The sequence below is a fragment of the Ovis canadensis genome, chromosome X (assembly GCF_042477335.2).
Source record: "Ovis canadensis isolate MfBH-ARS-UI-01 breed Bighorn chromosome X, ARS-UI_OviCan_v2, whole genome shotgun sequence".
In the NCBI taxonomy this organism is placed as follows: Eukaryota; Metazoa; Chordata; class Mammalia; order Artiodactyla; family Bovidae; genus Ovis; species Ovis canadensis.
In genome coordinates, this window is record NC_091727.1 from 70,603,259 (window position 1) to 70,621,558 (window position 18,300).

The 18,300-nt window shown below is 35.2% G+C and overlaps 1 protein-coding gene across 1 annotated transcript in view; it reads right to left on the reverse strand.

Annotated features, from left to right (window-relative positions):
• Positions 1-18,300, reverse strand: part of LOC138930745 (fibronectin type III domain containing protein 3C1-like) — a 57,372-nt gene that overhangs the window by 15,040 nt on the left and 24,032 nt on the right. The window contains exons 19-24 of the mRNA XM_070291192.1: positions 17,911-18,017; positions 17,593-17,706; positions 16,449-16,598; positions 3,001-3,275; positions 2,422-2,634; positions 1,804-1,970 (exon numbers count right to left, since the gene is read on the reverse strand). Of these exons, the coding sequence (XP_070147293.1) occupies positions 1,804-1,970; positions 2,422-2,634; positions 3,001-3,275; positions 16,449-16,598; positions 17,593-17,706; positions 17,911-18,017 (1,026 nt within the window). The remainder of the gene's footprint in view (positions 1-1,803; positions 1,971-2,421; positions 2,635-3,000; positions 3,276-16,448; positions 16,599-17,592; positions 17,707-17,910; positions 18,018-18,300) is intronic.

Consider the following 18,300-nt stretch of genomic DNA (forward strand, 5'->3'; position numbering starts at 1 on the left):
GTGGTCACCTAATCTATGACAAAGGAGACAAGAATATATAATGGAGAAAAGACAGTCTCTTCAGTAAGTGGTGTTGGGAAAACTGAACAGTTGCATGTAAAAGAATGAAATTAAAAATTCTCTAATACTATACACAAAAATAAACTCAAAATGGATTAAAGATCTAAATATAAGACTAGATATTATAAAACTTTTAGAAGAAAATATAGGCAGAACCTCTTGGATGCAAATGGCAGCAATATCTTTTTCAATCCATCTCCTATAATAATGAAAATAAAAACAAAAATAAGCAATGGGACCTCATTAAAATAAAAATATTTTGCATAGCAAAGGAAACCATAAACAATATGAAAAGACTACCCACAGAATGGGAGAAAATATTTGCAAACAAATCATCCAACAAGGAACTAATCTCCAAAATACACAAGCAGCTCATGCAGCTCAATTTCCAAAAAAACCAAACAACCCAATAAAAAAAATGGGCACAATATCTAAATACACATTTCTCTAAAGAAGGCATACAGATGATCAAAAAGCATATGAAAAGATGCTCAACATCACTATTTGTTAGAGAAATGCAAATCAAAATTACAATGAGGTATCATGTCACACCAGTCAGAATGGCCATCATCAAAAAGTGTACAAACAATGTTAGAGAGAGTGTGGAGAAAAGGGAACCCTCCTACACTGTTGGTGGGGATGTAAATTGGTACATCCACTATGGAGAACAGTATGGAGATTCCTTTAAAAACTAAAAACACAGCTACCATATGTTCCAGCAATCTCACTCCTGGGCATATATCTGGAGGAAACCATAATTTGAAAAGATATATGCACCCCAATGTTCATATCAGTGCTATTTACAGTGGCCAGGGCATGGAAACAACGTAAAAGCCCATTGACAGAGGAATGGATAAAGATGTAGTACATATACGATGGAGTATTGTTTTTTGTTGTTTAGTCACTATGAGTTGTGTCCAACTCTTTTGTGACCCCATGGAGTGGGGCCTGCCAGGCTTCTCTGTCCATGGAATTTCCCAGGCAAGAATACTGGAGTGGGTTGTCATTTCCTTCTCTTCCTTCTCCAGGGGATCTTCCTGACCCAGGGATTGAACCTGAATCTCCTGCACTGGTGGGTGTGTTTTTTGACACTGAGCCACCAAGGAAGCTCATTATGAGCTTCAGTCATAAAGAGAATAAAATAATGCCATTTGCAGCAACATGGATGGACCTAGAGATTGTCATGCTAAGTGAAGTCAAAAAGACAAATATTTTATAATATCACTCATATTATAAAAGACACAAATGAATTTATTTCAAAAACAGAAACAGACTTACAGATATGGAAAGCAGGCTTATGGATACCAAAGGGAAAACATGGGGGGAAGGGATAAATCAGGAACTTGAGATGAATACACACACACTACTACATATAAGATAGATACTCAACAAGGATCTGCTGAATAGCACAGGGAACTCTACTCAGTTTTCTGGGATAACCTATATGAGAAAAGAATCTAAAAAAAGAGTGGATGTATGTATATGTATAGCTGAATCACTTTGCTTTACACCTGAAACTAACACAACATTTAAAAAATCAACTATATGCCAATAAAATTAACATATAAAAAATCATGATTCTGGGACATCATTAAATTTTATCTTGCCCTTTTAATCTGTAATTAAGTAATTTTGGTGTTCTATTTTTGAATATTTAAAATAAACCTTACTGTGAAATTTTATATATGAGCTACTGGAACTCAAATTAACATAGTCTTCATTATCGTGGCTTATAATACTTACCTTTAAGTGTGGCTGGTGGGGTTTTGCTTGTAGTGAAAGTATAGATACCAGACAGTGGCCCCTCACCAGCTTCATTACATGCTTGGATTTTAAATTTATATTGCGTATGTTCCCTCAATCTTTGTACTTTGTGACTTTGACAAGGTCCATGATAAATAATAGAAAATCTGGAAGTGGGAATCAAGATGGAAGGAAGCAATATTATTAAGCAACTGGCCTACAGGTACAAATAACTCTATATGACTGACTTAAAACTGTTTTTAAAACTACAATAAGCCTTAAATAAATAAATAAACTTGAAGCCATAAAGGTAAAACACAAAAGAAAAAAAAATCAAATTGTAAATATCACAATGCGAAAGTGCAGGCTTTCATATTTCTTTGGTAACTCTATATTCCATAGTATTAATATCTGTTGTATAAGGGAAGAAATGTTTTGAAAGAGGCAAAAATAGAGAGCTGAATTATCACTAAGAATTTAAGAAAGTAATAAAGTATTGCTAGTATGTTAATGGGCTGCTTTATTAGTTCATTGAAACCACTTTGGATTATGAATTAAAATAGGAAAATTTTAAATATCTTTATTATAATACATGCTAAATAGTAAAAAATAGTTTACCTGTCAGATCGATCTCCCATTAATAAATTATAGCTTGTAAGGTTAGAAAGTAATCTTTTGCTTGAAGAGTTATCCCATTTCAGTTTGAGGCTCTGGTGCCCATAGACCACACAGTCAAGTCGTGGAGGCTCAGGTGGCAGTGGCTTGGTTTTGGTTCTTATTGATTGGCTAAAAGGGCTTAGTCCATAATGATTGATAGCTTGAATTCTGATTCTAGTGGTGAGAAAAAAATAAACTGTATTAATCTAGATTTAGAAAAGAAAATACATTTCTACATTTAAGTTAACCCCCTAGTAACTCTATGTAGGATATTAACTATTCAGTTCAGTTCAGTTCAGCTCTATTATACTAATTATTAGAGACACATTTCTGAAACAAAAATCTTGAATTTGCATAGTCACTATTAACAATTATTAATGAGGAGGAGAAATTGACTTTTAGTAATGCCCAATTTTTCTAAAACAATAGAAATCCGTTTCAAAGAAAATGCTATGTAGATTGTATAAACCTACAAATGCAGAACTGCTCAAAAGTCTCAAAAAGCTTTCCATCTACCTAAGTAAGATATAAGCGACTTACCTGTATGTGGTATCAGGCTGTAGATTTTTCAGAAGACATTCTGTTACTCTACTAACAGTCACAATTTTTCTGTGTCCATATTCAATGTTATAGCCGGTGATTGCAGAACCATGGCAATCTGGTTCCTCCCATTGAATAGCAATGCAAGATGATGCCAAGTTGGCAGGAACTTTGTTTTCAAATTCTTGTAACACTGTTACTGCTGCTGGTACAGTTGCTGGTGTGGTTACTATGCCAGTTTCTCCAAACATTCCAACTCCAACTATATTTACAGCCTGAAAAAGTATATTCTGTTAGAGATTCATTATTACTTTGTTTTTGTACATAAACCATTTTGTTGCATAGAAACAAATTTTCTTTTTTTGCGTGTGTATGTGGTTTGGATTTTGCTTGTGGCTTCATTTTCACACGTGAGATCTTCTCATACCCAAGAAACCAGGCCTTGCCTAAGTGACATCACATTTGCAAGAATGCATGCCATCTTGTCCTTCTTTACAATTTTCATGGATCTCTCTTAAGAGGAAGCAGAGAGAACGTTGGGAATGGGAGTAACAGGTGATTAGTTTTCTCATTTCTTTGTATATACAAATTCACAAAATAAACTTTCTTAAACTTCAGTTCTAACAATATGGAATAAAAAAATCTAGATATAATTGACACATAACATTGTATAAGTTTAAGGTGTATAACATTGATTTGTTACATTTATATATTGCAATATGAAACAATATGGTTCTAAAATGCTGACATATACACGGAAATCTGTAGGTTGCATATTTAAGGTGAAGAGTCTAAAACTGGGAAGGTAAATGAAAAGTGCTAATATGGACAGTTCAGGAAAAATATACCAAAACCAAACTCATTTATCCCATCAAGTTCAGTTCAGTTCAGTTGCTCAGTCGTGTCCAACTCTTTGCGACCCCATGGCCTGCAGCACACCAGGCCTCCCTGTCCATCAACAACTCCCGGAGCTCACTCAAACTCACATCCATTGAGTCAGTGATGCCATCCAGCCATCTCATCCTCTGTTGTCCCTTTCTCCTCCTGCCCCCAATCCCTCCCAGCATCAGAGTCTTTTCTAATGAGTCAACTCTTCGCATGAGGTGGCCAAAGTACTGGAGTTTCAGCTTTAGCATCATTCCTTCCAAAGAACACCCAGGGCTGATCTCCTTTAGAATGGACACCCATGGTGGATTCATGTCAATGTATGGCAAAATCAATACAGTATTGTAAAGTAAAATAAAATAAAAATAAAAATTAAAGAAAAAGAATGGACTGGCTGGATCTCCTTGCAGTCCAAGGGACTCTCAGGAGTCTTCTCCAACACCACAGTTCAACAGCATCAATTCTTCAGCGCTCAGCTTTCTTCACAGTCCAACTCTCACATCCATACATGACCACTAGAAAAACCATAGTCTTGACTAGATGGACCTTTGTTGGCAAAATAATGTCTTTGCTTTTGAATATGCTGCCAATAACCATCTTCAGTGATTTTGGAGCCCCCCAAAATAAAGTCTGACACTGTTTCCACTGTTTCTCCATCTATTTCCCATGAAGTGATGGGACCAGATGCCATGATCTTTGTTTTCTGAATGTTGAGCTTTAAGCCAACTTTTTCGCTCTCCTCTTTCACTTTCATCAAGAGGCTTTTTAGTTCCTCTTCACTTTCTGCCATAAGGGTGGTGTCATCAAACTTTCTTCCTTTTCTTCAACTTGTAGTTTCTACCTCTGTTGGTGGTAGCCCCAAGTCCACATCTATTCAAGTTTCACCGACTTTGTAAAATTTTTTATTTTGAGATCATTGTAGATTCTATTGTATCCTTTACCCACTTTCCCCAAAGGTAATACTTTGCATAACTATAGTAAAATATTATAATCAGGAAATTAACATTAATACATTCTATCGATGTTACTCAGATTTCACCAATTTTACATGTGCTCATTTGTGTGTATATTTATTTCTATGACATTTTATCACATGTTTAGCTTCATGTAATCATCAACCCAGTTAAGATAGAAGCTCCATCACAATTTACCCTTTTATAGCCTCAGTGATCTTTTCTCCCTCCCCCCTTTTTCTAAGCCCTGACAACCAATAATTTGTTCTTCATAACTATAATTATGTTTTTTTGAAAACATTATTTACAAAAATGTAAATAGAATAAAGCAGTATGTGAATTTTTCAGATAGGTACTTTTTAGTCAGCATAATTCTGTGATCCATCAAAGCTGTTGTGTGCATCAATAGTTTGATTCCTTTTATTTTCAAATAGTTAGCCATGGTATGGATGTAGTACAGTTACTTTAATCATTTACCTGTTGAAGGACATCTGATCTGTTTCTAATTGTTTGTCCTTACAAATAAAAGTGCTATGAACATCCATGTACAGGTTTTTATTGTGGATATATATTTTTATTTGTCTAAGTGCCCAAGAATGTTGGAATATAGTTAAGTGTATGTTTAATTTTGTAAGAAACTGCCTTACTCTTTTACAGAGTGGATGTAATTCCCATCAGAAATATATGAGTAATCAAGTTTCTCCATGTCTTTGCCAGCATTTAGTGTTATCATTATATTTATTTATTTATTTATTTTACTATTTTTTATTTTAGCCATTCTGATAGGTGGGTCATGATATCTCATCATGCATTTCCCTAATGGCTAATGATGTTGAAAATCTTTTCATGTGCTTATTTACCACCTGTATATTCTTTTCTGTGAATTGTATTTTCTAACTAGGTTGTTCAGGTTTAAAACTGTTGAGGTTTGAGAGTTCTTTATATATTCTAGATAGTACTCCTTTGCCGGATATGTGTTTTGTAAAGATTCTCTCCAAGCCTGTAGCATAGCTTTATTATCTTCTCCACAGGGGATTATGCAGAGTAAGTTTTTAAGTTTAAGGAGCTCAAATTTATCAAATTTTCATTTTATGGCTTGTGCTTTTGATATCAAGTTTGAGAACTCTTTTCCTAGCTTCAGGAAATCCTGAAGATTTCCTCCTGTGATTTTTTCTAAAAGTTTTGTGTTTTAATTTTCAGTTTTCTGTGGTCCATTTTGAGTTAGTTTTTATAAATATAAAGTGAGAGATTTATGTTTTTTTTGGCTATATATTCAATTTCTCCAGCATAATTTTTTGAAAAGGGCATCCTTAACTTATTTGCATCTTGCCAAAAATCAGTTGGGCATATTTGTGTAGGTTGATTTCTTGGTTCTCTATTCTGTTCCATTGACTTATGTGTCCCTTCACTAATACTACACTGTCTTTATTACTATATCCATACAGTAAGTTTTTAACAGTAGATAGAGTGGTTTCTTCCACCTTAGTTTTGTTTTTCAAGATTGAGTGATCTATTTTAGATGCTGTGAATTTCCACATAAATTTTATGAGATTGTATGTATCTATCAGTAATTTTGCTTAGATTTTGATAGGATTTGTATTAAACCTACATATCATTTTGGGGAAATTAAACTTTAAGCATCTTTACAATGTCATGTATTCCAATTTTTTAACACAATATGTCCCTCTAGTTATTTGGGTCTTTGATTAATCAGCATTTTGTAAAGTTCAGCACATATGTACAGTACATGTTTTGTTGGAATTATACCTACATGTTTCATTTTCTCTAGAGTTATTGTAAACATTATTATGCTTTAAATTTCTGTTTTTACATATTTGTTGTTAGTATATAGAAATGTGATTGATTTGGGGGTGTTGATCTTGTGTCATGAAGATCTTGCTTATTTCACATATTGGTTCTACAAGGTTTTTTTGGTACTTTCCTTGGTATGGTCTGTGTAGATAAACATGTTATTTGCAGAATGTGATGGTTTTATTTATTCCTTTATAGCATGTATGTCTTTTATTTTCTTTACTCACCTTATTTCAGTGTCTGAAAATTTCTGGTTTTATGTTGGGTAAGAGTGCTGAGATTGTCTTTGTCTTGTTCTTAATCTTGGGGGAATCATCTTTCACCATTAAATATGATGTCAGTTATAGGTTTTTTGTAGATGGCCTTTATCAAGTTGAGGAAGCCCCCATCCATTCTTAATTTTGAGATTTAAAAAAAGCATGAATGATTGTTGGATTTTGTCAGACATATTTTTGGTCAAGTGATGTGATCATACGATTTTTTCTTCTTCAACTTGTTTGTATAGTACATCACGTTGGTTGATTTACCAATTTTGAATCAGGCTTGCATACCTGCAATAAATTCCACTTGGTCAAGGTATATAATTCTTTTTATACAATGTCAGATTTGAAATGCCAACATTTTGTCAAGGGATTTAAAAAAATATGTTTCTAAATTAACAATCTATTAATAATCTGTCTTCAGATTTCTTTTTTTTTTGTATTATCTTTGATTTTGGTTTTGGGGTAATACTGTCCTCATAAAATGAAGTGGGAGCTCTCTCATTTTCCATTTTCTGTAAGAGATTTAAAATTAATGTTAATTTTTCTTTAAATGCTTTGTGGAATTCTCCAGTAGAACCATCTGGGCCTGGAGATTTCTTTTCCAGGGCTTCTTTATTTATGAATATTTCTTTGATGAAAACCTATAGGGGTATTCACATGGTCCATTTCATCTTGGCTCAGTTTTAGCAGATTGTGGTTTTCAAGAAATTGGTCCATTTCTTCTATATTGTTGCACTTATGAGTGTAAAGTTGCTCAGTCATCCCTAATCATGCTTTTAATGACTGACAAATCTGTAGTGACATTTGATGTTTTGTTCTTTTAGTGATTTGTATCTGCTCTTTTTATCTTTGACTTGCGAGTGGTTTATCAATTTTATTGATTTTTTTTTCAAAAACCAACTTCTTGTTTCACTGACTTTTCTCTATTGTTCTCCTGTTTTTTATTTCATTGACTTCTGGTCATTTCCTTCTTTCTGCTTGCTTTTGGTTCATTTTACTCTTCTGTCTACTAATTAAGGTAGGAATTTAGATTATTGATTTGAGTCTCTTTTTTTCTTTTGCAAGATAAGTGTATAATGCTATAAATTTCTCTTTGGCACTGCTTTAGGTACATCCCACCTATTTTGGTATGCTGTATTTTCACTTTCATTCAATTCTATGTATTAAATTTTTTTCTTCTGACATTTCCTCTTTGGTAAATGGATTATTTAGAAGTGTATTGTTTAACTTCTGCCTCTTTTTAGTGACATTCCTGTTATTTTTCTGTTGCTGAGTTCTAGTTTGATTTCATTATGGTCAGAACACACCCTTTGTGTGATTTCAATTATTTTACATTGTTATGGCTCAGGATATGGCCTATTTTGGGGAATGTGCTATGGATACTTGAAAAGAGTATGTAATCTGATGTTGAGTGGTGTGCTAAATATGTCTATTAGATCCTGTTGGTTGATTGTGTTGTTCAGTTGTTCACTATCCTTGATCATTTTCTACTTAGTAGTTTTATCAGCTGCTGAGAGAGGTGTTGAAGTTCCCTATTGTAAGTGTGTATTTGCCTAATTTCTCCTTTCTGGTTATTACTTTGTGCTTCATATATTTTAAGGCTCTGTTGCTTGATATATACAAGTTTAGGATGCTTATGTGTTTTGGTGCATTGATCCTCTTAGAATTACTAATGTATCTTTTGGTCTCCAGTAATTCCTTTGTTTTGAAGTCTTCATTATCTATATACATGTAATCACTCCTGATTTTTTGTTTTATTAATGTTTACATGATATATCTTTTTCCCTTTTACTTCCAACTTTCTTATATTATTGTATTTAAAGTAAGTTTCTTATAGACAGACTATTGGTCTGTGATTTTTTTGAGTCATTATGCCATTTCTGCTTTTAATAAGTATAATTAGGCTGTTTTACACTGAAGTTAATAATTAGTATGCTACAGCTTAAGTCTGCCTTTAATTTTCCTGTTAGTTACTTCTGTTTCTCTTTCCTCTATTTCTTACTTGGCAGGTGGTGACCTAATTCCTCAAGGGACACCTCCCCCTAGGCTGGGGGTATTTCAGCTCACTGTGTCTCTGGCCTCAGCAGATTTTTTAATGGCAAGGAGTGGGGATAGGGACTTGTGTAACTGAAGCCTGGTTAACAGACCACTTCCCTCTTCCCTGAACATTTCTGGAGTTCAAGTCACAAGTTCCTTGGCCAATTTCTTACCTTTCTATGAGATAACTTGAATACTTTTTGGAAAACTAATTTCATTTCACTTATTTACACTATTTTTGTGTATGTTACTCTATAAAGTTTTCTTAGTAGTTTCCCAGGTATTAAAATATATATATATGTAAGTTATTAAAGTCTGTGGGTATTAATGTTTTACCACTTTGAGTGAGGCCCAGAAACATTATTTCAACTTATGTACCTTTACCTTCCTCATTTAAAAAATATGATTTTCTCAAGTATTTCCTCCCTGTTTATTGAGCACCACAATAGATGATGTTATAATTTTTGCTTCAAACATCAAATATATTTTAAGAACCTGTGAGAGGAAGGGTATTCTACTATATTTATCCCTGTTTTTAACCAATTACAATTTTACTTTTCAGGTTTATTGAGATATAAATGACAAATAAAATTATTACAGTATTTAGATGGTATGTTGTGGTGATTTGATATAAATACACATTATGTGAGGATTCCTACACCTGCCACCTCACACTTTTTTCTTCTTTTCTGGAAAGGACATTTAAATTATACTGTTTGGCAAATTTCAATTATATGATAGTATTATCAAATATAGTCATTTTCATTTATATTCAGTTCAATTCAGTCAGAATCATTTCAGTCGCTCAGTCATGTCCGACTCTTGCAACCCCATGAACCGCAGCATGCCAGGCTTCCCTGTCCATCACCAACTCCTGGAGTTTACCCAAACTCATGTCCATTGAGTCGGTGATGCCATCCAACCATCTCATCCTCTGTCGTCACCTTCTCCTCTTGCCTTCAATCTTTTCCAACATCAGGGTCTTTTCAAGTGAGTCAGCTCTTCGCATCAGGTGGCCAAAATATTGGAGTTTCAGCTTCAACATCAGTCCTTCCAATGAACACCCAGGACTGATTTTCTTTAGGATGGACTGGTTGGATCTCCTTGCAGAGTCCCTTGGACTCTCAAGAGTCTTCTTCAACACCACAGTTCAAAAGCATCAATTCTTCTGTGCTCAGCTTTCTTTATAGTCCAACTCTCACATCCATACATGACTACTGGAAAAACCATAACCTTGACTAGATGGACCTTTGTTGGTAAAGAAATGTCTCTGCTTTTTAATGTGCTGTGTAGGTTGGTCATAACTTTCCTTCCAAGGAGTAAGCGTCTTTTAATTTCATGGCTGCAGTCACCATCTGAAGTGATTTTGGAGCCCCCCAAAATAAAGTCAGCCACTGTTTCCACTGTTTCCCCATCTATTTGCCATGAAGTGATGGGACCGGATGCCATGACCTTAGCTTTCTGAATGTTGAGCTTTAGAGAGATGCAAATTAAAACTACAATCACATCACACCAGTCAGAATGGCCATCATAAAAAAATCTACAAACAATAAATGCTGGAGAGGATTTTGAGAAAAGGGGACCCTCTTGCACTGTTGGTAGGTATGTAACTTGATATAGTCACTATGGAGAACACTATAGAGATTCCTTAAATAACTAGCAATAAAGCTATCATATGACCCAGCAATCCCACTCCTCAGCATAAACCCTGAGAAAACCATAATTCAAAAATACACATGGACACCAATGTTCACTGCAGCACTATTTACCATAGCCAGGACATGGAAGCTACCCATATGTCTATTGACAGATGAACAGATAAAGAAGATGTGGTACATATATAGAATGAAATATTAGCCATAAAAGGAATGAATTTGAGTCAGTTGAACTGAGGCTTCTGAACCTAGAGACTGTTATACAGAGTGAAGTAAGTCAGAAAGAGAAAAACAAATATTGTATATTAACACATGTATATGGAATCCAGAAAGTGCTACTGATGAACATATTTGCAGGGCAGGAATAGAGACACAGATGTAGAGAGTGGACTTGTAGACACTGTGGGGAAGGGGGAGAGTGGGATGAATTGAGAGAGTATCATTGAAACATATATGTTATCATGCATAAAATAGATAACTAGTGGGAAGTTGCTGTGTAACACAGGAAGCTCAGCCAGGTGATCTTTGATGACCTAGAGGAGTGGGATGAGGGGGTGGGAGGGAAGTTCAAGAGGGTGAGGATATATGTATACTTATGACTGATTCATGTTGTTGTGTGGCAGAAACCAACATAATAGTGTATAGCAATTATTCTCCAAATAAAAATAAAATAAAAGCAAAATAAATCATTGGAGTATAACTGATTTATAATGTTGTGTGTTAGTTTCAGGTGTACAGCAGAGTGATGCAATTATGCATATACTTATATTCATTGTTTTCCAGATTCTTTATCCATATAGGTTATTACAGAATATTGAGTAGAGTTCCCTATGTTATATAGTAGGTACTTGTTGGTTAATATCTATTTTAAATATAGTAGTATGTATATGTTAATCCCAACCTCCCAATTTATCCTTCTCTGCTTCCTTTCCCCTTTGGTACACATAGGTTTGTTTTCAGAATTTGTGAGTCTGTCTGTTTCTGTTTTGTAAATAAGGTCATTTGTATCATTTTTTTAGAAGGCACATGTAGCTGTTATCATATGATATTTGTCTTTGTCTGACTTGCTTTACTGTATGATAACTTCTAGGTCCATCCATGTTGTACAAATGTCATTACTTCATTTGTTTTGATGACTCAGTGTTAGTAATACTCCATTTTATCTATAGCTATATCTATCTATCTACCACATCTTGTTTATCTTATTCATCTGTTGACAGACATTTAGGTTGCTTCCATGTCTTGGCTATTGCAGTGAACATTGGTATCCATGTATCCTTTTGAATTATGGTTTTCTCTGGATATATGTCCAGAAATGGGATTGCTGGATCATATGGTAGCTCTGTTTTTAGTTTTTAAGGAACTTCCATACTGTTCTCCATAGTGGTTGTAACAGTTTGCATTCCCACCAACAGTGTAGTTTATTCCCTCTTCTTCACACTCTCTCCAGCATTTATTGTTTGTAGAGTTTTTGACGATGGCCATTCTGACCGGTGTGAGCTAATACCTCATTGTGGTTTTGATTTGCATGTCTCTAAGAATGAGCCACATTGAGCACCTTTTCAAGGGCTTGTTGGTTATCTGTATGTATTCTTTGGAGAAATGTCTATTGAGATCTGCCCATTTTTTTGATTGTGTTGTTTGCTTTTTTGATATTGAGCTGCATGAGCTGTTTGTATATTTTTGAGATTAATCGCTTGTCAGTCCCTTGATTTACAAATATTTTCTCCCATCCTGTGAGTTGTTGTTGTTGTTGTTTTTTTTCCCCATGGAAAACTCTTGATCTTGCTTTCAGTTCTGAAGGATAACTTTGCTGGGTAAAATATTCCTGGACTTCTTTCAGGGGGAGTTCTTACTGTATAGCTATAGTTTTGGTGTGCCTGTGGGAGGAGGTGAGCTCAGGACTCATATGTCACCATCTTGAGTCAAAATCCCAATGTTATTTATTTCCTGAAGTTCTAAACCTTATTCTGTCATCTTTTCCTTTTTATTTAGAGTACTTTCTGTAGACATTTTTTAGGGTAGTTTTGCTGGCAACAAATTCTTAGTTTTCCTTCATCTGAGAATGTCTTTATTTTCTTTTCATTCCTGAAGAATATTTTTGACTGGATATAGCTTGCAGTTGCCAATTCCTATCTACTTGAAAAATGTTGTGCCATTCCTTGCTGGTCTTCATGGTTTCAGGTGAGGTATCCTTTGTCATCTGGATTGATGTTCACCTATAAGTAGTGTACCATTTTTCTCTAGGTACTTTTAAGATATTTTTCTTTCTTTTTTGTTTCCAGAATTTAGTTAAGATGTGGCTTAGTTGTGTGGGTTTATTCAGGTTTATTTTGGATTTATCCAGCTTTTAAAAACTTTTGGATTATGTTTTTTTCCCCAAATTGTAATGCTTTTTATTGTTTTTTGAATAATTTTTCACTCCTTCTCTTTCTCTTCTCTCCTGCTGGGGTTTAATGATATGGACATTAGGTATTTTGTTATTTCATATATCTCTGAAATCATTCTTTTTTTTTCTTCTAAACCCTTCCTGGTGTTGAGAATGGGTAAATTCTATTATCTGTCCTCAAGTTCACTGACTATATCTTTTGTCATCTCAAGTTTACTATTAAGCCCATCCAATCAAGCTTTTATTTTGTTATTGTATTGTTAAGTTCTGTAATTTCCATTTGGTTTTCTTCTACAACTTCTATTTCTTTGTTTAGATTTTTAATATTTTTTTATTTGTTTCAGGATAACTCACAATTACTGGTCAGAATATTTTTTTGATGGCTGCTTAAGCCCTTTTCAGATAACTCAAACCTCTGAATTACTTCACAGAGTCTGTTGTTTTTTGTCATTGGAGTTGAGATTTTCCTGGTTCTTGTTATGACAAATGATTACTTATTCTGGACATTTTGAATATTATACTTTGAGACCTGGATCTCATTTAATCATATTTTAGTAGACTATTTAAAAAAAACAAAAAACAAAAAACAGATGATGACTGCAGCCATGAAATTAAAAGAAGAAAAGCTATGACCAACCTAGATAGCATACTAAAAAGCAGAAACATTACCAACAAAGGTCCATCTAGTCAAAAGCTATGGTTTTTCCAGTGTCATGTATGGATGTGAGAGTTGGACTAGAAAGAAAGCTGAGTGCTGAACAATTGATGCTTTTGAATTGTGGTGTTGAAGAAGACTCTTGAGAGTCCCTTGGACTGCAAGGAAGTCCTACCAGTCCATCCTAAAGGAAATCAGCCCTGAATATTCATTGGAAGGACTGATGCTGAAGCTGAAACTCCAATACTTTGGCCACCTGATGCGAAGAACTGATTCATTGCAAAAGACCCTGATGCTCAGAAAGATTGAAGGCAGGAGGAGAAGTGGACAACAAAGGATGAGATGGTTGGATAACATCACCAACCCAATGGACATTAGTTTGAGTAGGCTCTGGGAGTTGGTGATGGACAGGGAAGCCTGCCATGTTTCAGTCCGTGGGGTTGCAAAGAGTCAGACATGACTGAGCAACTGAATCGAACTGAATTTAGTAGACTTTTTCCCTCCAGAGGTATAGTGCAAAAGTTGGGTAGGGTGGAAGTTCAGCTCTTGTCTAGGCCCCTTTGATTTCTTTCTAGCAAAAGTAGGGCAACTATTTGTACTGCATCACTGTCTCTGAGTGTGGGTATAAACTCAACTCCTCACCGGGTTGTGCCGATACCATGGAGAAGGGAAGTGCAGGACTAACACCTCTATTTATTAAGGGTGGAAGTGTAAACTTGGCTACCAGCTGGGTCTTAATGACACCAAGGGAAGAGAATGGGGAGAAAGAGGCACCAAGTAGCATAACTTTCTCAACACCTAGATCCCTCTCTAATGGCTGAGAAGATATGGAGACTGAGCTCTCCACTGGAACCTACTGACAGCAGGTGAAGGCGGGTGGGCGTGAGTGCTGACTAGCTCTGCTTCCCATATTGTCTTTCAGTCTCAGGGCTGGTAGGTGCACATGTAAGTTGAGCTTCACTCTGGGTCTCACTGACACAGGGGCAGGAGGAAAGTAGAGAGCTAACTAGCCTGAATCATACCACTTTGTTCAGTACATTGCTGCTGGGTGAGGGTGGAGGCTGAGCTTGCCAACACTACCCTTACAGGGGAATTAGAGAGCTGCTGCCTGCTTCCATGAGAGAGGTATGGAAGACTGGAAGCTCCCTGCTTGGCCATGCTGACACCAGTTAGCAGGGGAATGGAAGCAGAGTACTGTCTGCTTCTGCCAGGCAGAGGATGGAAGTAATTACCTGCTTGGCCCTGCCAAAACTGATACCTCTGGCTAGGGAAATTAGAGCATGTTGCTTGCTTTTGGGGTAAATTGGATAGTCAGCTTCCTACTTGGCCTGTTGAAATTTCAGGGGTGGGGAAGGATAGGGATATGTGTAATTTTTCTGTTGATGTTTGGGTGGAGTAAAGTGGGTATTGTGAACAATGTTTTATTTTGTTAGGCCACCCTATTGCCAGTCATTTTGCTGGGGCTGAGGTGGAACAGGCTTTTCTTGGAGTTTTTGTTCTGTCTGTTCCTTTTGGAAATTTTGAGTTGGAGACTTCTCTCACGCCCTTTTTGGGCTATATGAGAGATGATAAGGAAGTCCAGGGGCTCACCACTGTGTTATTCAAGTTGTGAGTTCCCCAGGATTTTTTTCCTTCCACATTTTTCTTTCTTTTCAGCATTCAGAGTTTTCCTATGTTTGCTTATTGTATTATGCTCAGGATTTTTTGGTTGTAAGAGGGAAGACCTGGGAATTATGGGGGTACTCTGTCTTGGCTAGAAGCTAGTCCATTGATTTTTACCTCTCTAATATCTTTTAAATTAATTAATGTCTCACCATTAATGTCTGACCCACTACAGCAACCTTAATGTTCATAAACTCCCCTATTCTTTGAACTATTGTGGTGGCTGTCTAATAAATATATATCGTGAGAGCATTTTTATAATACAAAAATAAGAGTATCCAAAAATATTACAAAGGATTCTTTTAAAAAAAATAGTTAAACACCCCCCCCCCAACTTCCAGTTATGCAAGGCAATCTGGAACATGCAGCTCAGGTACCAGTATTAGGGTTCCTAGGATTTGATGGTTTAACACTATATGGATAACATATCAGGTAATTCCAAATGCAGGCTGTTTCCCCAAACTTTAAAGTTATAAATTTTCTAATTCTAGTAGAAGATGAAGGGATCACTTCTACCTGAGGTATTCAGGGAAGCATTCATGCAGAAGCTTGGCTTTATGGAACAAGATAGGCAAACAACCAATATGAACAAATGTACAAAACATACTTGGGGTGGCAGTAGACTTGTTTGGTATGGTTTGTGCAGTTTTTCCTAATTAACGATAATTATCACTTTGGGTGCTTTTATAATATACAGATTAGTAGATCTCTGGATTAAAAAATTTGATTCAGTAGGTCTGAGTGGAGGTTCAGAATTCAGTGTTTTATAAAAGCATTTCAAGTGAGTTCAGGGAAATTTGGGAAATATAGAACTGAAGAGAAAATAATGTCAGATCAAGTTGGAATAGAAAGTAGGTGCCATCATGTTGATGTTTGAAAGAAAACAACAAAATTACGCAAAGCAATTATCCTTCAATTAAAAAATAAATAAATTTAAAAAGAGAAAGTAGGTACCAGATTATGTGAGGCTTTAAAAGCAAGGAAAAGGAACCCAGAATGTTGTTGCTGGATATGATGAATATTTAAGATTTGGAAGTCTATGACTCCCTTCTGGTCTTTACACTGGAAATGGTATATTATGAATGTGAATAGCATAGCTTAATACTTTGCTTACATTGGAAGAACTGTTAGGATTACCTGAACTCTGCAAAAATACATAGTGGCAGGAATGAGACCTTTAACTTCATAGCTCAAACAAGGGCCAGTGTAAATCAAGTGCATTGAATCTTCAGTTTGTCCCCACTCTAGTCTGTAATCAGTGATTTCTGCAACATTACATACAGGAATCTGAAAAATGCAACAAAAACAAAAAATTTAGCTCTTTCTATAAAGAGTCACTATACTCAATATTATGGAAAGTAACAATATGATCCTTTCAGTGTCAAAGCCTATAATCTATTAAATGGAATGAAATATAGACAAGTACAGAAATAAACATAATGTTGAACACTATAATTAACATTAAATGGCTCAAATAAAATTAAGAGAAATGATTGGATAATCCAACATACTAGTGGGATCAAACACAAAGCTCAGTACTGTCTGGCTTTTATACAGGGGTGTGAACAGATCAATCACTTATTATTATTTAAAAAAAATTTATTGTAATATAGTTGATAATGTTTCATTTCAGGTATACAGTAAAGTGATTCATATCTCTCTCTTTATATTTTTACATTCTCTTTCATTATAGGCAATCATTTATTATTATCAGACTAAAGGTTTTTTGTTAATGCTAAAAATTCTCTGCTAGAATTTGGGAAAAAGGGAAGAAAAAATCAAAGATACCTAGGGGGCTTGATAACTAGGCCAATTCTTTTTGAGTTTGATTAGTTTGAAGGGGAAGATATTCAAATGGATGTACATTAAAAAAAAATCTTCATTACTTCACAGTCACATTTCTTATGTGTCATACTGTGGGTATATGCAAAAAGACTACCAGAGGTTTCCCAATGAAACTTTAAAAAACTATAAATATATTTAATTTTACTATCTCTTATTTTAGTTTAAAAAATTCAATTGGTTGCATATTGATTGTCTCTTTGGTTTTCTAAATTTATTATCCTTCAAAAATATAAGATTTGGAAAGCAGGATTACCATAGCCTTAGCCTTTCTAATAGCACTAGCAACAGGTCTTAGGTGTGTTCTAAAACCATGGTCCAAGATTTATGGAACCCTAATCTAGGCTCTGAATCCTTAGGAAGTTATAGACTTTAAAAGCAATTTCTAAACCAATTATTGTGCTTTTATATCACCAAAATTAATAAACTGATAACGTACTTCCCAACTAACAACAACACAGGTTGGACTCTTGCAGGTTAGCACAGGTATACCACATTGAGTAGGAGGGCTTGGGACTGGAGCAGTTTCACATGTCACCGAATGAGATCCAGACTACAAATAAACACAAACAAACAAATAAGCAGACATATAAATGATTGTGCAGGGATGTTTACTCCCCACCTTGATAAGAAGTAGAAGCATGTATTCAGCCAAAGTGAAATGAACTACAAATGGTTAGCTGAACAATTTAGTATCCCCAGATTTATTTGTTGCTTTTAACCAGAAACTTAATTCTCTAAGAATGAATTTACTCACTGTGTCTCTCACTTCTGAGCCAGAGTGCCCTTGTGCATCATCTTGGTTACCATTTGCCTTTTTGACATTTGTAAGTGCTTCAGAGTTTCCTTTTGTAGGAGAATTGTCTGTAAAAATATACAATTTTTTTAATTTTTCTTTTTTAATGGATGAAAAACTACAATTTTGTGTTGATTTCTGCCACACAACAATGCAAATTAGTCATAATTATATGTTTTTCAGTTGCCAAGTCATGTGCAACTCTTCACGACCCCATGGACTGCAGCATGACAAGCTTCAGCATAATTATGCATGTACATATATATATATATACACACACATATGTATGCCTTTCTGCTTTCTCCCCTCTCTCCTTTCCCCTCATTCCATCTCTCTGGGTCATCACAGAGT